The 24,511-nt window shown below is 42.0% G+C and overlaps 1 protein-coding gene across 9 annotated transcripts in view; it reads right to left on the bottom strand.

Annotated features, from left to right (window-relative positions):
* Positions 1-488: 488 nt before the first annotated feature.
* The window catches only part of LAMA2 (laminin subunit alpha 2), a 475,192-nt gene continuing 451,169 nt past the window's right edge, over positions 489-24,511 (bottom strand). For 8 of the 9 annotated variants that reach the window (XM_044424782.1, XM_044424799.1, XM_044424771.1 and 5 more), the window contains 9 exons: positions 23,180-23,372; positions 19,282-19,341; positions 15,571-15,683; positions 13,811-14,000; positions 12,233-12,388; positions 7,434-7,587; positions 5,664-5,794; positions 4,570-4,792; positions 489-2,125 (listed from right to left, as the gene is read on the bottom strand). In XM_044424782.1, the coding sequence (XP_044280717.1) occupies positions 1,968-2,125; positions 4,570-4,792; positions 5,664-5,794; positions 7,434-7,587; positions 12,233-12,388; positions 13,811-14,000; positions 15,571-15,683; positions 19,282-19,341; positions 23,180-23,372 (1,378 nt within the window). In that variant the 3' untranslated portion in view covers positions 489-1,967. The remainder of the gene's footprint in view (positions 2,126-4,569; positions 4,793-5,663; positions 5,795-7,433; positions 7,588-12,232; positions 12,389-13,810; positions 14,001-15,570; positions 15,684-19,281; positions 19,342-23,179; positions 23,373-24,511) is intronic. The other variant, XM_044424807.1, reaches the window with a different exon arrangement.

The following is a 24,511-nucleotide window of genomic DNA, read 5'->3' on the forward strand; positions in this document are numbered from 1 at the left end:
CTTCTACAGGGACAGTCATCTCCTTGAAGGCATCCTTTATTGGAAGGGCTGTCCTATCTAATTCCAGCTTATGGAGAGGAGCCATTGTGGATAACAGTGCTTAACAGTGAGCACCTGGACAGAAGACTGAACAGGTACACACAGGCCACCTAGGTCACTGTTTTATACCATGGTGAAACATATTTCTGTTAAAATTGTGTTAAAATTGTGATAATCATTTATCTGTTTGCATCTACACACATGATTTAGCATATTAAAAGTTTAAGCAAAACACTGTTGTCTTTTGTCCTCTTTTTGGCAATGTGTAAGTAGGCAGCTTAATAAAATGTCTTACAATATCATGGAAACTGAGGATTTGAACTGGCAGTCTAGTTAGGCTTAGATTTCCAACATGTGAAAATACCAATTTTGACTACTTTCTTTTAACAGAGTCCATGTGTGAAATATATATTACTGTTTCTTTACAAAGAAGAACACGTAATATTCAATTGCTATTGAAATGATATATTAGGATTTCAGTGCAATATATTCTTTGTAATAGCATTACATAAACCAAATAAGCAGTACACATTTGCTTTTTCTCTCCCCAACACTTCTAAACTCCCAGACAGGCAAATAAAACTTTGAATTCTGAACATTATGGAAACTGTATGTTATACAAACAGAATAATGAAATCAACAGCAGAATACATCTAAGATTTGGATGCCAGCTCACAGTGAAATAATACTGTTTTTTTAGGACTGAATAGCTTTATAGCTATTGAAAAGTTGGGTTTTTAAATTAAGCACATACAGTAATAGATAGTTTATAAATTTTTCTCTGGATCTGAGGTTCCTGATGTGCAGCACATTGGGCCTCCATGTCACGAAGGAAATGCTTACATATTTCTAGATAAATGCTGAAGTGGACATTACGGTTATGAAAGTGCTTATATTCACTTTTCCCTGTGTAATAGCTAAAGGAAGAACTTACAGCGATCTCCTACAGAAAGATACACAAACTCTGCTGTACTTACAGCACACAAGTCTCATTCTGGAAGATACGTCTGTACCCAAGAGACCAGCTTCAGACCACATGGGGCTATTTCTCAGGAGTATTTCTTGTTATTAAAAAGTACAAAAAGTGATGATCACACACTAAACATTATTAAATACCTTTTGCAAATTAATCTCAAGAATATTCAAGCACAGGCTTGTGAACCTTGCTGGGGATCTTGTTTCTGCCAAAACAGAAATGTCTCAGTCCTTCCTACCAAAACCTAAAATAGTGCTCCAGTGTAGATGGCATATAACTTTTGAATTTCAGAATGGAAGCCACAAGATCCAATTGTTTGCTCATCCATTTTCATCACTTTACTACAACAGCCAACCAGATAAAGCCTAACATTGTTCTGCTGATCTTATTCTGGCCACAGAGATGCATGAAAGAAAGGTACAAGTGGAGCCAAAGTTCCCTGAAATAGTCATTATCAGAGAAAATTCCAGGAGAATTACCATTAATCCAGTTGGGTCTTACCATAATAAACCTCTGCAAAAAAAGTGGAGTACACAGTACATACAGTCACCTGTCTCCATCTCAAGATAGGACTATCACCCACTTCACAAACAAACAAATAGGACTATCACCTACTTCACACTGACAATCGTAGGTCTATCTAAGTGTAGTTCTTCAAAACTCTAGCAAATATTTTCACTTCAAACTGAGGGGAAGACTGATGGATCACACAGGAGAATCTTGCTGCTTTACTAATTGCAATGGGAAAACATTTATCATTCAAATATTTGTTTTAGAAGCACACCTTGAAATAGCACCCTTTGGAATATATCAGAGACAGAAGTCAAAATATTTGCAAAAGGACTTTTTTATTATGAAGGTACTGTGTATATAGGATTCTTTAAATATTGGAGGCATTCCTTTTTTTTCTATGGAAGTGTTCAGGATCATATCAGAGTTGGACAATGTCCTGTTAATTTGCAGGGCATGATAGAGGCTGAACTCCTTTTATCTCCAAGGCTTTGCTGAAGTTAATCTCTAGAGGTTTAAAAGTCCCTTTGGTGAGCTTCATGGATCTAATACATCCTTTGAAACGGATGTTAATGGTCAGACCAAATTGACTGAGTCCATCTGTGAGGAAAAGAAAAAAAAAAGTAATAACTACAGATAGTGGGGGGGGGGGTTTGGGGTTTTTTTTTTTTTTTTGGCCTATTGAAAAGAGTGCAAACCTTTCCTATACATCTTTATTCACACATGTATGAAAAGTCATATATACACTTGTGCACCCAGTGGACTTGGAAGTAGTGGGGATTTTTTACATGAAAGATTGTACATCCTTCCCTGATAAAGTGTACAACCCTTGAAAAGTTTACCGTGTTTCCCCGAAAATAAGACTTATCCCAAAAATAAGACCTAGTAGTATTTTTGGTACTTGCTAAAATATAAGACCTACCCTGAAAATAAGACCTAGCTGTGTTTATTCCCAGGGCTAGTGGGGAACATAAAGAGTCTTTCTAAACTTTATTTTTTAACTTAACTTTAACTTAATGCACTGTGTGGAGGAAACATGCTTATGCGGCTCTTCTCTCTCCACACAGAGCTGCCTAAGCTGATGCTTTCTCTATAGCGCCAGCTTCTGTCACAGGCGGCGTGAAACCAAATATACCAATGTACATGTATTCATGATGTTGTTCATGAATAAGTGTGGATTGTTGTACACATTAAAAAATAAAAAATAAGACCTAGTGTGTTTTTGTGAGCCAAAAAAAATATAAGACAGTGTCATATTTTCAGGGAAACGGTAGTTTTATCACAAAGTTAACAGAAAATGATTGACTTGTACCCCAAACTCCCTAGCTTAAGACCAGAAGACTATTCTTACTGGCAAAGGAAGAAGAGACAGAGATTCTCCAGTTAGGAAATGGAGAAAAAACTCCTCAAGAAGTGGCCTTCAGAGGAATGTACCCAACATGGGAACTTTGAAAGGCTAAACAAGGAACAGAGTTATCAGAATGGGTAGATTTAACTTTCAGGGGAAGTGCACTTCTGGGCTATGCTTCTACTTCTCTTTGGACATACAATGGAGCAGTCACCTTAGCCAGGATGATAAAAACAGTGATGGGGCAACCAACTAGTTGGTTAAGTGGTTCTTGCAAGGGTATTGAATGCAATAAAAAGTGGATTTGGAACACTGAGGTCTTGAGCAGTATCTCTTCATGGATCCTGACTATTGCTAGGAAAATAACAAACATGGAAGGTAATTTAACAGGAAGAGGCAAGCAAGAAAAAGCAGCGAAATATAGATTTTCATTCACATAAGAACCTCCAACATGTCCTCAAAGTTGGCTAGGCTTTTAGCTAGTCAGTTTCAAAAAGCAAACCTTAATGGCCACCATGAACCAGTCTTTGTCTTGTCCATGATTGTGGAGATCCACAACCCCATGCATACAGCTATGGTCACAAGGTGGAAGACTTTGCCTTTCAATGTGGGTGGGTAGACCTACCAAAATGGCAGTGGATGAATACAGTAATGGGTACTTTACAGGGTATGATGCTCTATCTGGGCATATAAGGTAGCAAAGTTGTGCAAGCAAGAAGAGAATATTGGCCCCAGGAGCACAGATCTTTGTAGAAAAAAAATGCAGACCTTTGGATACCTGTTGGTTGGTGGATCGGGCTTCGGAGAGGGTGAATTGAACCTTGTCCTGAATGGGGTTGCACTCCCTCTTAGGGACAAGGTCCGCAGCTTGGGAGTGCTCCTCGACCCAGAGCTTTCACTGGAAGCTCAGGTAACAGCAGTGGCGAGGAGCGCTTTCCTCCAGCTTTGGCTAATTCATCAGCTGCGCCCCTATCTGGAGAATGACTGCCTTGCGACAGTGACACATGGTGACTTCCCATTTGGACTTCTGTAACGCGCTCTACGTGGGGCTACCCTTGAAGACGGTCCGGATACTTCAATTGGTCCAAAATAGAGCTGCCAGGCTGCTGACGGGGACTGGACGTTATGTTCACATGACTCCAGTTCTCCGTCAGCTTCACTGGCTTCCCATTGAAGTCCGGGCCCAATTCAAGGTGTTGGTTATGACCTATAAAGCCCTAAACGGCTTGGGTCCTGGTTACCTGAAGGAGCGCTTACGTCCTTATATGCCCAGCCGCCCCCTGAGATCGGCGGGAGAGGCCCTTCTCCGGGAGCCCTCCATGGAAGAAGTTAGGAGGGTGGTTACTCGGAGGAGGGTTTTCTCAGCGGTGGCGCCTAAGTTATGGAATGCGCTCCCCAGAGAGGTCCGCCTGGCGCCGTCGTTATTTGTTTTTCGGCGCCAGGCGAAGACCTTTTTATTTAAGCAGTATTTTAAATGTTAATATTATTGAATTTTATTTGGCCAGGGCGGCTTGTTTTATAGTGTATGTTTTATATTATATATTTGTATTTTATTGTATATATTTTAAAATGTTATTTTAATTTTTTGTTGTAAGCCGCCCCGAGGCTTCGGCGAATGGGGCGGCATAAAAATGTTTTAATAAATAAATAAATACATACATACATACATACATACATACCTAATTGGTATACTCACCAGGATATCCTCCAACAAAGACAGGATCATTAGTCTCTGCTGAAGTGGAAGCTGCATTTGGACTGATACCTTCTACATGGTGGCCATCCACTGTCAGCAATGCACGATGCTTTATCTTGTGTGCGATAACCTTATGCCACTGTCCATCACACAAGCTACCTGGCAGAGCAGGTTCATAGATGGCAGAGAATCGACCAGCACCATTATTGACATGGAACATAACCTGGAAAGCAAATTACAGCAACAATTAGGAAATCCAATTAGCTATAAAAGCAACAACAACAAAAACATAATCTGCTAATTGCAAGCCTGAATGCTGTGCTTTCAAATCTGGTCTGCCTTAAAGCTTTTTGTAGATATGCAAGGTATGAGGCAGAGACTAATATGGCACTCTTATGATACCGCTTGTCCTACTTTAAAGGCAGGAGTGGCTTAGTTTTCCTCTTCAGTGAAAGCAGTGATTAAATACTTAATCAACATAAATGCATGAAATCATGCTGTACTCAAAGATTAATTAATTAAAATTGAAATTAATTTGTAGCCTTAGGACCAATATTGGCAGAAAAGCTCAAAATTATGGATGTGCTGCTTGCCAGTTTACTGCTGCCAAACTCTAAAACAGATAATAGACAGAAAATAGTGCTTCAGCAATGGGTCTGGTAATTACAATGTATGCACACACTTGACTAACTTGAAAAATGTTTAATAATCTACTAAGTGAATGGTAATGTATGGAACAAAGCAAATGTCTTCATACAATATCTTTTGGAAAATATCTCATCAGAATCAAGAGAAGATTTTGAAAAGGCAAACAGACGTTCTATTACAATGTATTTTGGCAATCCATTCCTACAAAAATGGCTTAGATACTAAAACGATAGCCTAATTCTGAAAGTGGAAGAATGCGGCCTGGCTCTTTTTTGTAAGTGAAGGTAGCCTCATTCATAAGTAACACTGCCAGGCTGAATTCTAGCTTTTTCTAGCTGGTTTCAAGTCCTAACACAAAGACATGACTGGCTTTCTATGGCAAAATCTATGTAAAGTGGTTGAGAAGCAAAACACAATCAGATACAGTTCAGATGTTGCACACTCACATTTTCATCCACCAATTCAATGCCAAGTCCATCTGTTTTTTGGCTGCTGATCCCCAAAAGAACACCATTTTTCTGTGTTGTACGGAACTCAAATTCCACTAGCAGTTCTAACCCCACCTTATAGGCTCCAACTGAGAAGGAAGGAAGAAAGACAGGATAAAATCCAGACCATGAAGACCAGTGTTATTTTTCTACATTATACACAGAATCATACAATATTGTTCATAATGGCATTATTGCCAACATTGCATGGTTATATAAAAGACACAGTTGGCCTTACCTAAAAAGCAATATTATGCAAGTACACTATATTTCTTAAGAGTTCTTTTCTTGGGCAAGCAGGACAGAAAAGTCCAAGGACTATATGCAAAATTCACTCCACCGCAGCAAAAACAATGCCTTTCATGGAAAAGCATTGCCTATGCCTATCCTATTATGCTAGACAAGATTGTCTCCTCTTTTTGGTCTCTCTTCTGTGGAACTGTTAAAGGCATGGAAACTCTGTTCAGTATTCAGACTGGCCATGTTGCCGGCACTTGAGGTTTTGCGCATGTGCCGTGGCATTCTTCATGAAGGACCAGCTCTGTACTGACATTTGCAGTCATGGTAGTCAAGCGGAAAGGCTGGTTTGTACTGACAACCTATGTTAAACCTAAGGTAGCAGCATGTGGTATATATTTGGCAAACATCCTCCATTAGCTCTGCTAAGGGTAATTGCAATTCTGGAACCTGCAGCCAAAGAAATGCAGGTAATTGATATGGAGATGGGCATAGAATGGGATGGGCTTGATGGAGAGGCTCCAAGTCAGCTTTTCCTGACTTGCTACCCTCCAGATGTTTTGGGCTTCACTTCCCATCAACCCCAGCCACTATGGCCAAGGGTCAGGGACAATGGGATGGTAGACCCAAACATCTGGAAGGCACCTGGAAGGGAATACTGCAAGTTATTGAATTATGAAAGCACAGATCATGTGTGTATGTGGAAGCAAGTATCTGTACTATGTACGACTGAATAAGCTTCAAGGTCTGCTGAAGGGCAACCAAGGCAAAGCACACCACTGGGAACTGTAGGCCTGATTCCTAAGCTACTTTGTCATTCATCCATGTGGGAGCATGAATGACTGGCAACATGCCCACCATCACCAACTCCTGAATTCCACTCTGTTCCCAAGGGTTTTCCCAACCCTAAGGGCAATCCTGGGTGTCAGAAGAGAAGCAAGGGGGGTGGGGGCAGGCAGGAAAACCTTGTTCCATGAAAGTGACTTCTCTGCCATTTACAGAAGCATCACCAGGTTTCTAGGATGTGCTCAGAGGGAGGAGGCCTGTGTGACACCCAGACAGCTGCTGCTGGTCCGTGTTGACCGTAAGACTAGATAGCTGCCTACTAGAATAAAATAGGTCCATTAAAAAGTAAATACAGATTTGAGATATCTGCAGTTACAATCTACAGTTAAAAGCAGAAAAGAGTCTTATTTTTTCATGTTGGAACCTTAAAAAAAAGAAACCATGTTCACAATCATGTGCAAAACCTTGTCATCATCCATTCTTATTAAACAAATTCAACTTCCACATGGCTGTCACAGGAAACAACCCCAGTGACTCAACAGTGGGTTCTTTCTTTCCTCTTTTTCTTTTTACTTTCTTTATTCTCTGACATGTTCGCACCTGCCTTGGCAACTGCCTACTTAGGAGGCGCAATCATGATTTCTAAAGAAAATTTAGACAATCTCCTGACACTCAGTTTAAAAATAATATGTTGCACAACAATACCTGCTTTGACAAACCCCGTTCCTTCAAAGTATGTCCCTTTCTCTGCATTGGCAAAGCATTTTCCAACTTTATAGCTGGAGGTAGGATTATCCAGATCAACAGGAGACTCTGTGATTTGAAAGTGTCGTATGCAGCCATCAATGCTATAAACAACCTGAATAAGTTTGGAAAATAGGGTGTTAGTATGCACTGGCATCTAAAAAGCTTTCATGCCATGAATGGAAGACTCAAATATGGCATCAGGGAGAATTTGGCATTTGACATTTGGTTTTGGCATGTTGAAATGAACAAGCTTCTTCACATGACCATTTTAACAAATATTTGTTAAATAATAAATTTATTTATTTATTATTTAAATAAATTTGCTATTTGACAAATAGCAAATATTTGTGCCATTAACAACTGAAGAATTATGTTGCTTAGTGGAAATTCTAAGGAGCATATCACATAAAATCAAAGTAATTCAGCATGTAAATAGTAGCTGAGGCAGTTGATCCAGCATGCAAAACAGGATGGGTGAGCAAAGAGAAGTCAGCCTTTCACAGTTGCTACCCCCCGCCCCCCGCCCCCCACCCAGAGTACTTGGTGCAGAATCAAGGTAGGTTAGAAGACCATGCAGGAAACTTTGGCCTTAGTATACAGGGATTATATCACTCTCTCTAGGCTTCCTGTCTAATCTAGGATCTATGCATCTTGTGTAGTGCCAATGGGACAGACTGGAGGGTCTGCTGGGTACTCTGCAACCCACCAGTCTCCCTACCTGACTGAGGCTGCCTCAGTTGCAATACTGAGGTCCCCTGGGCTGTTGGCCTTGGAAGAAATTAACAGCTATACTGAGGGCACCCTATCTTGGGTGGCTCAGGATTTAATGACCCCTGTGACAACCCTGGGACTGTCACAACATGTCATTTGGAATAGGGGTGGTGATTTGAAGGTGGGGATTTTGAATTGGGCCCTTTGTCAAGCTCAGATCACAGTCGGCTGTGGAAGAACAGTCTCCAGAGGTGAGGTCTATTAAAATGGGCCACCCCAGAGGTTTACAGTTTCCAAAGGGCCTTGGGGATTTTGTGGATGATACAGCTGGCCCTCCTGCTGAATTCCTGTTCTAGTTTCTAGTTGATACAGATGACCTGGATGGTTGCTTGTACAGCTCTGTGTTACACTGTAGACCCAAGAGTGATGGATTGAAGCAGGAGACAGCTTGAGTGCAAATGGAACCAACTCTGCTGCCTAACTGGTCAAGTCTATCGTGTTATCCAACAGGTTAAGACTATCCTCTTCAGCAAAGCTTCAATACTTTGTGGTGGCATATCAGCTGTTGGACAGGTCTTACTGTTTAAATTCGTGTTAGGTATTGCAGTTTAAATATGGCCTTAAATATTGTATATGGCTTTTTGATTTTGTAACAAATGTTTTAATAATATTTTTGTGTTTATGTATACTGCAATTCTATGTGCTGCTGTAAAGTGCCCAGAGAGTTTTCACCATTCAGTGGTATAGAAATAAAATGAACAAAACACGACAGAACTGAGCACTGTCTCGCATAGAAGTATTTTCATCATTGTGAAAGGGAACATGTGCATTTACTCTTATACTCATTTGTACATATTTTGGGCCAGACACCAGCCATGTTAAGAAACCATTCAGCTTGTCAGGCAGCTGACTTTTGTTCTTCCTATCCTGGGGAAAGAGATCTACATTGCCTATGTTCCGCTAGCTGATAAATATACCTTTCCATGACATGGTCCAGAACCAAATGGCTCCAAGCCTGGTTCCTAAGAGATTTTGTTTGAGTACTCAGTATGAATACTGGGTAGAAAATGCACAGGAATTTTAGTAGGCATATTGTGAATGGAACACTTCTGATTTGGCATGCTGTGGGCATATTTTGCACTTGAAACCCAAGTAAAAAATAGGTCTGGATCCAAATTTATACTGGATTAATTGTGCTGACAGAAGTGGACTTTCCTGCTCCTTCCATCCTGTAACAGTCCTTCCAGAGCTACTCAGTGGGTGGGTTTGCAAGTACTTTGTAGCACCCATGGGCTGTCAGGAATCAGTAGGCAAAAGTGGGTTTATTGCTTGCAGCACTTCCCCCCACACCAGTGGCTGGTTTGTAGGTTGTTGAATGAGAAATCCAAACATGGTTGGGAGCTAAAAACCCAGTGCATTGTTGCTAGGTTAACACTGAATTTTTAAGGCCCTACCTAATCTAGAGGCCCAGGTTTGCATGTCAGAAGCAGCAAAATATGACGGAGCTGATCATATGATGGGTTGCTGAGTAAAAGTCAAAGTGGCAGGCATGCCCCAAGCAGAGTGATAGTGCAGTCATTCTGGGCTGCAGTCGGAACTTTAAAGGAGCCTGACCCCAGAATGTGCTCAGCACCACAGAGAATTCCTGAAAAGTTCAGTCCACAAATTGGAATGGACAAATCTCCCTGGTGAGGAGCCACCAGATTCCACTGGTTACGCACAGCTCCTGGCAGGCTCAGAAAGCACAGGCCTTCAGTAGAGTTTCTCTTAGGTGACTGCATGTTAGCTTGATGTACAGTTCTGCAAGCTAACCTGCAGGCTGTAGGGTTTTTCTGCCATACACAGGGAGTGCAGGGTCCCCCAGCTGGATCAGGGCACAAGCAGGGTTTTTGGACAGGGGCTCCAACACTTTCCACTGATCAGGTCTGGTCCAGATTGCTACCCTCCATGCCTGCAGTTTGCATTACTAAAACTGTCCCATTTGTTTCTATCAGATTTGTTTTGGACATTACAGGCACAGGGCCCCCAGCTCAGATCAGAACCACAGTGGGTGAGGTAAAGGGTTAAAGTACCTCCCATGCTGGGTTCCCAATACAGACTGAGTGCACCGTAATGCTAATGGGTGGAGAGAAACTTGGATGTGAGGCCAGAACTATGTAGCTAAGGTAAGTCGAAGTTTGTTCCTCAGTCCAAGGAAAGAGAGAGAGATGGCTGTGCAGTGTTCAGAAGGCAGTGCACAATGGGAGTTGTGGTGGGCACAGCCTGATTCTTCATAAAGTCACTATGATGTCGAGGCCTCCAAATGGCAGTGCAGTCACCCTTTTTCTAGGAACTCTCTTGGTCCTACTTCTTGGGCAGGTGGATACATGCTGTATGGCTAGAAAGAGCCAAACTTTGCTCTTAATGATTGCTCAGAAGGATGCTTACTTGGGCCAAGAAAAACTAGAAACAGTAAATTCTCTAAGGCCAGATACCCAGATATTTTTGTAGCATCTGGAAGAGATTGTCAATGTTCCTTTTCTCCAAATATTCAAACCATTGCATGCTTCTGTTTTCTTCGAAATAAATCATTTTGAGTTGTTACATAAGGAAAATTCATGGTTCTTACATAAGTTGAAATTGTTAGTAAGCTATGCACCCTGAAGCATTTCTACTAGGGAAACTATTCACAGTTCTGGGTGCATAGGTTGAAGCAGATCTGGGCATGATGCTCAGAGTTAAGAAACAGTGTTTCAGTTTAACACAAATCTAGATGGCTAGTTTGTTTGGTGGTAATTGGGCATCACTTTCTGCCTGGGGCTAAATATTTGGAAGGGTACTAGTCATAATTTCAATGAGAATGCAGTGTCACATTTTAAAACCAATTACCTATGCTCCCTTCTACTTCAGTGTAAAACTTTGTCTGAGCTGTCCTTGCCTGAAGCAGAACAGTGACTTTACTACCCCAGTCTTCATGAAAAAATATTTTCAGATAAATGACTTGAAAAAAAGAAGTTTCTGCATGGGAAGCATTTGGGGTTGGATCCAGGATTTGCCTTCTATTGACAGGAAGGCTCCACTCACAAGCACCACCTGATATTTGGGGAACCTCTCTGCTCTCCACAGCTCACACAATTCAGCAGGGTACCTTGACCATACATATTACGTTCAGAAGGCTTGAAGGGCTGCCATGGGGAGAAGAGGCAGTTTGCCAGCACAATTTAGGCTCAAATATCTGAATACAGCCCTAGTAATACAAGCAATGAAAGAACAGTCTTTTAATTAAACTTGAAAAGGATCTGTTTCATGGACTCCCAAGAGTAGCCTTGGAGGAAGCAACTTTTCTCCATTGTTGATGTGCATCCATGTGGGTTCCAATTAGTTGAAAGGCCTGCCCGCCATGAATCGTCCTTTTAAAGTTACTTATGTTAGTGGGCATCATGACATTTTGTGTCAGGGAATACCACCCACCCACCCACACGAACACATGCACACACAAAGAGTGACAGGAAGCTATAATGATCTTCTATAGCAAAAGCACCATGACACACAATATCATGCATTCCCAGGTCACAGATGAGCTATCTTCATTCTCACTTGTGCCATCATCACCTGAATTGGTGCCCACAATGACTGTTCTGCATGCACACACACGCGCGCATGCAGGCACGCACACCCCATGCTTAAACAAAGGCTGAGTTCTTGCATGACTGGAGCATTTTGGGAGCTGTTTCCAGATGGCAGGTTCCCATACCTCTTTGTAATAACTGTGAAGAGGAAACTCTTGGACCGCCAGAATGATGTGTTTGGCTTCCCTGCCAGCATTGCTGGCCTCTGCAGATGGCCAGCGTCAGCATGGAAAACAACCAAGTTGCTCAGTCTCAAAAGGGAGGTTAAGAACCAGATGCAAAAAACGGTACTGTGCAAACCTCAAGCCTTTTCAAGGACAATGAGAACAAAATGCTTATCTGTATCTTTCACAGATATACCATGTACATGCACAGCAGTGTTTTCTAAGACATAATGGGATTTTAAAACACAAAAGTAGATTTTCCTTCCTCACTTACTGGGCCAATTCTTTTAGTTGTATAGTTAACTGGCAGTCCTCCAACATACAGCATCCCCACAACATCTAATATATCAGCTCTCTTTGGGCTCGTGGTCCTGTTTATCGCACCATCAACTACCAGGATGCCTTCTTGCTTGCTTCGGGATATTTTAATCTGGAATAACAGAGAAAGAAGTTCAGCTCATTGCTCTTAATGTTATTGTCATTTTTATGGCATCATCATCACCAACAGGACACAAGCAATGCAATCCTACTCGGCTATCAAGTCTCATTTTGTCCACTGTGGCTTTCTCCCAAGTAAGCACATTTCTTGGGAAGAAAGCTCCACAGAAACCTTCTGCCTGTACATGCACAGAATTACACTATTAAACTGTAACGTCCCAGGGGCACAGACCTCTCTGGCTTTTGTAGATGGCATTCAGGAAAAAGGCATTTAACCTGAGAATGTTGTATTAGTGGAGAGGAGAAGTATGGAATATCGATAATGACAGATTTACTAACTCTGTTTCTTTCTCATAACTGGTGCTCACTGTAATTTCTTCAAGAGCCATGTGCTTTTAAAAAAGTATTAATGCACTAACAAACAGGACTGAAATAGGTAAGATAAACTGTAGGACAGTTGCCTCTTCTGCTCATCTTTTCTGCTACAGAAATGCTGGCATGACTGACTAATGGCACCTAATGTTCCCCACAAGCCCCTTATGTCCACGGATTTGCAGAATACACGATGCATATGAAAGATGTACTGTTAGGATGCCTAAAGTGTAGCACATGGCCTTTTCACACCTATGAAATCAAACTCTCGATGTCGGACCTACTTCCCTGGCTGCTGAAATCCCCCAAAGCTGACTGCCCAGCAGTTTCAGCAGCTAATGCAGGTCAAAGTACACACAGTGCTCTTAATAATGTACTTCAGACTGACAGACACACTGTTGAATTTGGGCTTTTTGCGTGGACTTCCAGAGACTTTCTTCTGGCATCCCTACTGAGAGGCTAGAAGAAAGCATAAGCCTGAGTCCTGGCTACTTGGAGGGTATGACATGCCAAAGGGTGGGTGGCCATGGCTGGGGAAATGGTCCTGCTGCAGTGGGAGGAGAGCACACATTAGTGGGAAAATTGCCAGCAGGTTCTTCCTTCCTGACCCAATCAGTGGCACACAGGTTGCAGGGATATCGCTGTGCATCAGCAGACCAGGAGCTTTCCCTCTAGTCTGAGCTGCAGCTACTTAAAGGAAGTTATGGTGCTCCAACCCAACAATGGATCTCAGGAAAAGGGAACAATTCTACTGTTTTGTTCCTTGAAGGGAACATAAGAAGAATTTACTGATTCTCTCAGAGGATCTATCTAACTCAGCATTTCAGTGGTGGAGAACCAGACATCCTTGGAACACTAACCAAGGTTTTGATGGAAGAATGCAGCAGTTGAAATAGAGAGGATGTTATTGTCTAAATACACCCTGCAATACAATTGCTTTGCCACACAGACAACTTCTACAGTTATCCCAATTGCAGGCCTTGCTGTTGGTTTGCACATAAACTAATCATTTATCTCACTGTCAGCCATCACTAAGTCATACCTTATGCCACTGGCCATCATTGATTTTGTTGGGAATCATCGTGCTTGTGTTCCCATGTCCCAGGTCATAACTGAAGTAAGGAAAGCCATTCTTTATCTGAACAGTGGCAAAATCAGCATGATTAATCCGGGCCATATAGAAAAGCAACCCATTTTCAGCCGTGGTTTTGATTTCAAATTCAATAGTGAGCCTATGCAGGATTCAAAAAAAAAGAAAAAAAAAAAGAACAGAAAGTCAGGAAGCATTAATCTGCTTTATCTTTCACTCTTTCTCATAAAGCTAGCATTGCTGAAGGCAAACTTATTTATAAGACATATAAAACCAAGACACCTAATATCCCATTTCTAAACTTGCCAATGTGTATGGATGTAATATTAATGCACTTACTGTACAATCTTAATTTAGGGCTAAAGTTACATACTCCTTGTGTGTGCAGAAAAATAAGAGATCAAGACGTGCTTCTCCAGCTACAGAAGGCCGTGAGTTCCCCTTAAGAGCAAACTGTCACAGCTAGACTCTGTTGGTGGGAAAGGAAAAGTCTTGGGCTGAAATTATCTCTTTCTGCCAGCTAGAGAAGAGCTGAGAGCCTGGTTGGGCCACATGTAGTCTGCAGTAGGTGTCCCAGCATTCATAGAAACATAGAACATAGAAACACAGTGAGTCAGAAGGGGTCTTTTCTTGGCCATCTAGTCTGACCTCTGGCTCCAGCTGGCTCCGCTCATCATATGCCTACCATGGGCATGCTACAGGGCTCTTATTCCTAGGCAAGTAGGCACAGGATTGCAGTTGCTGTCTTAAGTGTATAACTGAAACAGATAAAATGTGCATTTCAAATGTGAGGGTGCTACCCTATCATCCCTGCCTTGATGCAACTAAGCTTCTGAACTTGTATGCACCTGGTTTTTCTTTAGATGGCTGGTTTTGGCTGTCCAGATAAAGTGCTGGGGAAGGGGAGATGATGCTGAATCAGCATAGGTCCTCAACTCCAGCCTCCACCCCATTGCCTCCAGCATGCCCCTCTTCCCTTCCCTTCAGGGTGGATCTGTGACTTCAGGGGAGGCAGTGGCATGCTTCTTTCCACACTGACTGCTTGGGGGACAGGGCGGGGTATGGTCTTTGGAATCACAGAAATGGGACTGGAGGATCCTGGAGCTGGCAATCCAAATAATCCTAGAGCCCCTGCCCAACAATGTTGAGAGGCCACAGGCTTTTGCCCACACTGCATGTATGAGACATATGACCATTCAAAATGTTTTTATTATATAACATGTTAACTTTAAAGTGCAGTCCTGTGCACACTTAAATCCTACCAAGTTCAGTGAGGCTTACTGTCAAGTATGGGTGTCTAAGACTGCAGCCACAGTGTCTGTAGAAATAATTCCAGGAAATTAATTGAAGCAGTAGAAAAATGATCTTGTTTGCATATGACATTTGGTAAATATAAACCATCCATTCTCTCTGTTTTGGCACGTTTGTTTTATTTTTCTTCACTCTAACGATCTTATAAAAAGAATGCTAAAGAGCTATGCTAATTTTAGATAGTAGTTTCTGATCGAAAATGGAATGTTTGTTAAGTATATAATCTACCAGTTAACTGAATCCTAGAGAGGATAAGCATATTGAGTATGGTCATTTGGTGCATTACTTAGACATCTTCTTGCACAGCTCCTTGAACTGTGACTTAAAAACATATCTACAGTTCAGCATAGCAAATCAGTAGAATGAACTTCTTGACTATTCCATCTCAAAATTGGACGTACTTATTCTTAACTTTGGTGTCATCAAATGCGGCAGCAATATGGCTGTTCCTTGACAGGCCAAATTGCTTACCACCTTCCAAGGTAATTGGCTCCACGTCAGCAGCGCAATGTTCCTGCAAAACAAAATGCGATCAGAACCTTTTCTTCATTGTGCATTATCAATTTAAGGTGCAACTCTCTACAGAAGGCAATTCACATTTTGTCTGAAGAATGGAACCTTCCACAGCTCCATCTTGGTGTGCGGCAGAGTTGACTTCCGTGACAAAGGAAAAGCATCTGACCTAGAACATTAGGCAGAACCTAACAGGCCACTTACTCTCTGCCACTTCTCTTGTGCCCTGACAATTCCTTTGCACAAGCAGCCCCCACCACTTCTGCAAGGGCAATTTAGCATTCCCAAGGCAACCTGAAACAGTTGGAAATGCACTTGTGGAAGGAGGGAGGTCAGCAAATCTCACATCAGGAAGTTCCAGCAACTTGCCTCCTTCCAGAAACGAGTGCTTTCACTCATGAGGGGCTTCCTTCAAGGACGGTGCTAGCTCTCCCTCACAAAAGCAGTGGATCTCCACTTAGTGGAAGTAGTGGGTCCCCGCACTGGTGAAAGGGAATCCAGGATGTGGAAAGGAAGGGCTGTAAGTGTCTGTAGTTTCTCTTTCCACCTGTTTTAAGTCATAGCAACCAAAGCAACATCCTGAGTTATAGAACTGAGGCAAACTGCGATATTTATATTGGGCTGGATCCAGGATATACTTCCTCTGGACAGGAGAGCTCCTCCAAATGAAGGTACCACTCTGAGCTTCCCTCCCACTTCATCTTGGCTCACTCCATTCAGCAAGGTTCCCTGACTGTCCATGAAGCTTTCTCAGGAGGCTGGAGGGGGTTCTATAGGGAGGGAGGAGTGGGGAAGTCTGTTTCCATCACCCTAGCTGCACATGACTGAATCTGGATCCAACTGATCCTGTTTACAAGCTAAAAGTCATTATTTCCCTACCACTGGAAAAATGAAAATTGTGTTTAGACTATCATTTTTTTTTTTTGTCAAGGACCGAGGGCTGCTGTCATAGATTTATGGGATGCTGCAAATGGCACTACCCTCCCCCAAACTTCTATGACACTCAGCTAAGTCATCTAGTGTTGCACCACTGATAAGCCTGTACCAATGTGAGGAAGGGCACACATCTTCGTGCTTGGCACAGGGAGTCATCAACAGCTAACTGCAGAACAGCATAGGATTAATTTGAAACACTAATCAGATCATGCAGAATGGATGGCAACTAAGGGGTTTCTTGGATCATCGAGGAACTCTAAAATATATCTGAAATACAACTCTCACAATTACTCTAACCATATTGCTGGATAGATGAAAAAACCTCTAGACATAGACAACACTGTGACTATAGCTTTCTTTTCATATCTGGTATAAAGACAACACAAGAAAAATGTGCATGTACTCGAGAGAAAGTGGGAGAGGAAAAGTGCAAGCAAAAGAAAGGGGAGAGGGAACTTGACAATGTACTCCAATGCACTGAAAGAATTCAAATATTTTTCATATAATGGCACTCTAGTTTCAGGCCTAAATCAATGGCATACACTAAAGACAACTGTAATTATGAATGACATCTTACACAGTTTCAGTTTCTATTGGGTATGTATTCTACGAAAAGGTTAAATTATGGAAGGGCCGTCTGGGGTCTTCCAGATGCTTTGGCCTACAACTCCCAATAACCCTAGCAAGCATTACTAATGGTGAGGGGTGAGAAGAGTTGTCAGTCAAAACATCTGCATGGTCACAAGTTGGGCTAAATGAATGATCAAAGCAGTCCCAGAACAATGATGCCACTGGGCAAGATAAATCTTGAAGTCCAAACATCTTTAAACATTTTATTTAACAGCCCTGAGTTGGCCATATCTGTTTTTGTCCGTTTCCTTCCCAATTCAGCAGAGATTTACAGAATGCAATATCTGAAATTCATTCTGTAAAGCATTTTGAAGACACCATAAGTTCCACATCACAAAACAGAAACATTATACTTTAAATGAGAATTTCCTGTCTTCTGATATTTGGGAAACATTGCTTCTTTGCAATGCAATTGCCACAGTGATCAGGAATTGGTTTTCCAACAGTTCACTGGGACAAAAATACTCTCTGGGTGAAATATAAAGCTGGCTTATTCTGAGCCAAACCATTGGCTCCTTTAGCCCAATACTGTTGACACTGGCTGGCAGCAGCTCACACATATCTCAGGCAGGATTTCTTTCTAGCCCTACCTGGGGATGCCAAGGAATGAAATTGGGAGGTTCAGCATGCAAGCCACATGCTCTATCCCTGAGCTAGGGCCTTCTTTTTAGAATGAGAGGGAGGGAGAGACAGAGAGAGACAGAGAGATACAGAGCAGAAGACTTTAAAGCACTTCCAGACATTGCATTTGTGGGTACTGGATGCTTTGGATCAAAATGTGGGTCACCTAAAACCCACACACAATGGACATTCAGAATACTGATAATGGCCATTACTGCTAGTCCAGATGAACCAGTGTGATCTTCACGGACCACTATCATGACGAGAGCAGCAGTATTCATTCTAAACACCCCAAGTGTGAAGGTACTTCTTGTTTAATATCTTTATTTTTTGGTGCTACCATGAACTAGAAGGCCAAATTGAGAGGACGTCTGGAAGAGCCTGGTTACAAATGTGTGAGAATTGTCCTTCAGCAACTGACCATTGACAAAGGAAAAGAAATCATTCCACACCACATTGGTCTGGTTCACCTAACACAGAAGCCCTCTTGCGGCTTCATCTACTCATGGGGCTGTTGCATCATGCTAGGTATTTCTGTATGACACCCAGGAGCAGCTGGCTTACCATGTCAAGCAAACCTGGCAGCAGGGTTTGTTTGAGGGATTGTTGTCTAATCCTGAAACCACTCCCTCTGCCACCTAAGTTCACACAGCATGCAAGTTGGGTGCCCACGGATGCCATGCAGCAGTGGCACCTGCCAGCCTCCAGTACAACACAACAGCCCTTCTGGGAAATCAAGCTGCGGTGGTCTGTTGAGTCATGTCGGCAGATCACTGCCTGCATCTGTTTTAATGCAGTCATATGCTTCTTTTGTATGCTTTCTCCATTGCAACCCAAAATGGGTATAGTGAGAGAAACACATTGCACTAGGTGCCATGAACCTGAAAATGAGCATGGAGTGTTTTGATGACCCTGGACTGGGAAATAAGAAATTATGGTAAATGAAACTAAAATTACATTAAATATTAAAATGGACTGACATTCTAATGAAGGAGTAGTTGAGAAGATCTGTACTTAATTAGAAAGATTCGGGGGGGGGGGGGGAGGAGAACAAATAATAATGATCATAATAGTGCTGTGATCCTGACAGAGCTCATGGCCAAGTATACCACAGAATGGCTTTAAAGGAATCTTATAATTACTGTTTTAAGCTGAAATCTTCTAGATGTGACATTCCTGTGTGACAGGAAATTGATACCTTTAGTACTTTGGTTTGAGAAAATGGGAAGTCTGCTGTCTGATTATCTCACACATTTGTCTATAAAGTTGCATTACAAGGAAAGGGCTGGTGGGGAGCCATTTAGTAATAAAAGAACGCGATAACATCACCGAAACAGCACTGCAGTTCCTCTAGCAGTGTTAAATAAAACTTGGGACAGGGCGGGGGGAGTGGAGAAAACACTGGGCGATACCGTCACAATGTCAAGGTCAGCTGAAATGTTGGCATTCTTCACTTCAGCGGCAAGCGAGTCCTGAGAAGCAGTAAACAACATCAGGCAGAGGCAGCTGTGTTGGATGATGGTCTCTTGCTCAACTTTCCTGCCTGTCTAGTGGGAAGAGCTCCTGCTGACACGATTGTTTGAAAGAGCTGCCTCACCTTTTCAAACATCTGCCCCGGTCCCCATTCAAAGTGCAAATGGAGGCCTGCTTTTGCCTGCGGTAAGCCTGCAGCACAAGTGCAGCGCAAAGCAGGAGCAAGCCAGTCAGAAGAAGAGGGGAGAGCCAGCCTCCAGCTGCCTAAATCATTTAGTACCAGGTGCATCTACAGTCAAGGCAACAGCACAGAATGAAACCAGAATGACTGTGTTTATAAGTAATATGCTGGAAAATAATTAAAAGAGGTTAGCACTACCCAGAAAATCCTTAGGGTCCAGCTGCAGCTTATATGGAATTACAGTAGTCTGACAAGGAAAAGTGTGAATATTCCCTCTTATGTTGTGTTATTTTGGCAATAAGGACATCTCTAGATCTAAACTGTGTGGTGCTTAGGAGTGGAAGATGCTCTGAACAAATGTACTATCTCTGGAAAGAAATAGACTGCCTCAACATAAAGGGAAATCTTACCCTGAACACACACACTGACTTAACCCAATGAGTACTGCCCATTGGTTCTTCTAGTGATCGTCTCTGAAGAAGAGAGGCTTATATCTGCACCCTCTGCATACACAGCAGGTATGCTGCATCCCCAAAGACGGACCCACTCCATCAGCTCAGAACCTCCCAAACTTGAAGAGAGAATCGTAACAGTAAACCAGTAAGTCCCTGCAATGACTGATCTACTGATTGATATGTTACGGTTTTGTTATATTTTTAATAGGGAGACATGCCAGGTGATAATTTTATGATTACTTGTTTGGCTATGAACTACCAATTGAATAGGCCTCTTATTATTTACCTTGAACAGCTGGTACAGTGGTTCTATCTACAGCGGCACCAGTAGTGATTTATTTAGTACACAGCTGCAAAGGAAACTCAAAAGAAAAACAATTCCTTTCACATTTTCAAGCTGGAAGGTTACAACAGTCCAGTTATATCTTGGTTTGATCTGAAATGCTCAGGCTCGGTTTGTTTGAATCAGAAACATAATTTGAACTACATATTTTTAAAAATAATTGAAAAACGGACTGACCTTATTAGTTTCCACATGTTACGATTACGCCATCTTGTGGCAATTAATAAAAAGTGCCACTTCACACACACACACAGAAATCCGTGAGGAACATTATTCTCTATAATTATGAAGCTTACTATTTGCTAGAAAGCAAACTTTATATATTTCACAATTCTTTAGGGAAACCATTTTGAGGTATACACTTAGCAAGTTACCTAGAGCGCTTCTAGAACATACACTTTATGTGTATGGTAACATGCCATGTATAACAGTACTTGATGCACCTACAGTGCTACTTAGGCCATCTATATTGACAGCACAGGTTTAATTTATTAATTTTATTAATTTATGTTTTTGTCTGATTATATATATTATGTTGCATCTTGTTTATTATAATATTTTAACTGCATTATTTCATTTAATGTTATTATTGGCACTTTTATAGTAATGGCTGCCCAGAGAGCATGATGCTAACAAGCAGCTTTTATACAAATTAAATAAATATCTGAAGTCCATGAAAAAGCCATAGAATGGGCATCTGCTAGCTCAAGACGCCTCTGATCTATTTGCACTTCCCCACTGCTGCTCCCCCACTTCAAGACCCAGCCTGTACTGTACGCAGACCCTCCAGAGGTGCTTTTGGGGGCTGCAAGGAAGAGGATAAGAAATCTGTTGGCCTTCTGCTCAGTCTTTGGACCCAACCCCTTATATGTAATCTCATGATTGTAGTAGACAAGAAGAGAGATCGGCTTGATTTTCCACTCTAGCTTCTATAGGAGTAACTGATGAATGCAGCAAACAGATGCCAAGCTTTTGTCACTGAAGACAGGGAGCAATGTTTGAAAGGGTGACACTCTGACCTATAATCAGTTCTGTCTTTTGAAAGAGGAAAAGAGAAGAGATTGAGTAATAGGATTCTAACCCCTTTCTCCCTTAGATGACAGTTTCATTCATAAGCCATTTCATTGCAAACTGAAAAATTGCTACCAGCTGATAGGTGGTGTGGGTGAAATTAAGCTAGTGAATGCCATCCATTTTATATTACACTGGTATTCACCTCACAAGCACAGCATGGCCAAAGTTACTGTCCTGTCATCAGGAAGCTTCAGCAGAAAAGTCAAAGGCAGGACTCTACTGGAAAGTGGTAATTTCTCTGAAAAAGGTAATAAAAGCCTTTAGCAAAGCTATGGGAAGCTTTGTCACCACTGTCTGCACTGAACACTGTAAATGGTGTCAGGTTTTTGATTATGGTGGACTGCAAAAAGAAGAAACAACAGAGATCTAGTCTCCTAAGAAAACACCAGAATATGAAATTCACTTTAGTATGCAATGTAAATTTATGCTTACTTTTTAAAACACCTGCATTCAGGAATGGGTTTTAAATATATAAGTCACTGCCCATCCTGAGCTTGTTTTTCCATTATTACTAATCTATGGTTGGGGCTCCTGAATCCTGCAAAGACTTTTTCACCTGGTGCCTATGCATGACTTGCTTTTGTTAATGTTGAACACTGAGAATAGGCAGAAAAGCAGACAAAAGCAACCTCTTCAGTTCTGCCTTTATAACCAGGAAGTTTTGCCCTGGCATCCCGCTTAGGATGCTGCTGATAAGGTTGATGAAATGGTCAAAGGTAATTTTATCCTGAATATGCCTCTATTTATACTTTAGCCAAAACTGGTAGCAGACACAGTGCTTGAGCTAAGCAGGAATTATGAGCAACCAAAAGATCTCACTGGTTTAGAAACAGAGCAAGCCAGAAGGGGCCTCTAGGGCCACCTAGTCTGACACCAGGCTCCAGCCAGCTCTGCTCATGACATGCCTACCATGTGCATGTCCAGTCTATCCTTGAACACCCTCACCGATGGGGCCTCAGCCTCTCTGTCTCTGAAGAGACCCTCTTTACTTTCTCCCATATAGGTGAATGGCTGTCATTCACTTTTATTGGAAAAAGTACTGGGTATAAGTACTATACCCAAGGTTTGTGTGGTGGATACTTACTTTGTATCCTCGTTATCCTGGTTATCTTAGGACTTCATGTATGTATGTGTTCACATGTGCACACGCACAACAAATCTTAATGTACAGAGACACTGTGTCCTCACACCCTGGACAAGTACTTAGTGATGTATCACAGAACATACTGGGAGTGAGATGACTTAGGGCTTGTATACAACTCTTGCACGCACTTCCAGTACCTCTATTCTGACCCAGCACTGTTGATCTAGGCTGCTTGTTCCAGTGCCACACGTATTCTGTATACAGTCGGCCAAAGCAGACCAGCTGGATGTGGTGCTCAGGCAGCTCTGCACTAGTGTGGGGAACATGTTGCATGCTCACTCTGTTTCCAGATTAAGAATATTTGGGATCCAAATCCAAAGAAACTTTATCACACTGAAATCCCATTAAAGTGAATGGGCCATGAATTAGTCACAAATAGCTTGTTCTATTGATCTGAACGGGACTTAATGTTCCCTGAATTAGGTCTTGGCATTTTTCTGAATCAGGGAGAGCATTCTGTCGTCTAGTGTATTGCCATGAAGAGGGATACCATTCAGAAGTGGGGCAGTGTTTACATAGGCAAAACATTAGGCTAGCAAATCCGAGGAACTGTAAACAGCATCGCCATACAATTATGCAGTTTCCCATATAAACACATTTAATTTAAAAATGGACACATGTTGAACTGATAGGGACTTACTGGCAAAGGAAGAAAAGAAGGCAGGGAAGCAGGAGGAGTGGGGCTTGCTTTCTTCTCATCCACGCCTGGCTCAGCTGTTGCACGGGAAGGTTCCTCCTCCTCCCGCTCTTCTTTCTCATGCAGTGGTCCTAACTCGGGACACCTGCCAATATCTGCATTTGCAAAGGACACCGGCTGGGCAAAATCCATCGGACTGAAGAGACAAAATGAAATAAGCAGCATCGCCACTTTTTCAACTTTCTTTTTCAGTTTTAGCATTCTATGTTTACCCTGAATATTTATTACTTGTAAAATGGAAGATCTCCTGCTTGAAGGCAGTATTCAAAATGGATTAAGAGCTTATAAACTGACACAAACCAAATTTAAATATAATTCTGAATTCAGTTTACAAGGCTTCCCATTTCATTCACCATCCTGGTGAAATGTTGGTATGGTGGATAGTTAGAAGGCAGAACAAGACACAGGCTCACATCCATACGGAGTCATAACATCTGCTGGGTGACTGGACTAGGCACAGTCCCTCAGCCTTATCTACCACCTGAAGGTCCAAAGGTACAGGAGAAGATCTCATGCAACTCTTCCCTGAGATCCTTGGAGAAAGAACAGGGCAGAAATGTAACCAAGAAACATTGTTGCAAGGCATTCGCTCTTTTCAAATGTTCTCCAGTTCCTCCTTCAAGACAAAGTCCCGACAAATCAGTGAGTAATGTTTCCTATAAGGAAAATCCTGACCAATTTAAGAGATAGGATATAAGGGTCAGTTCAGTTGAAAGCTATGCTGGTGAGCCACAAAGTGAGTCCCTGAGATGAAGCCATGCCACAAAATATCCCCACACTGGTGCCAGCTCCGACTCAGCCCCTAACCGTGCTGACTGAGGGAAGCTATTAAGAGTGTGGCGTTGTTTCTCTTGAGATGACACAAGAACCAATAGATGCCTTCCACTGCAGTTGCACTGGAAGGAAAAGGAGGCTGAGAGTATCTCTTTCCTATCCAAAGCGACTGTGAGGGTGAAGGGGAAGTCCTTTGACATGCGGCTGCCGTCAAGCCACATTCTTGTGCTCCAGAATGAAACAAGAACAACCCGTTCAGAATGTGAACCAGCAACACTTGAACTTGCTAACATTTTTGGGATTCCATCGCAGTGCTCATTCCAACTCAAGACTAAATCAGATTAGGACCACCATTTTTCTAATTGCATGTAAATCTGTATTTCAAGAGCATTTTTCAAATCTGCATATCAGTTGTGCACATGTTTGACATATACTGTACTTATTCTTCTTCCATTGATTAAAGCGTTCTGGAGCATTTTTCAAATGTATGCAGACTGTTGA

The sequence above is a fragment of the Varanus komodoensis genome, unplaced genomic scaffold (genome assembly GCF_004798865.1).
Source record: "Varanus komodoensis strain SLA01 unplaced genomic scaffold, ASM479886v1 scaffold1, whole genome shotgun sequence".
NCBI classification, from domain to species: Eukaryota; Metazoa; Chordata; class Lepidosauria; order Squamata; family Varanidae; genus Varanus; species Varanus komodoensis.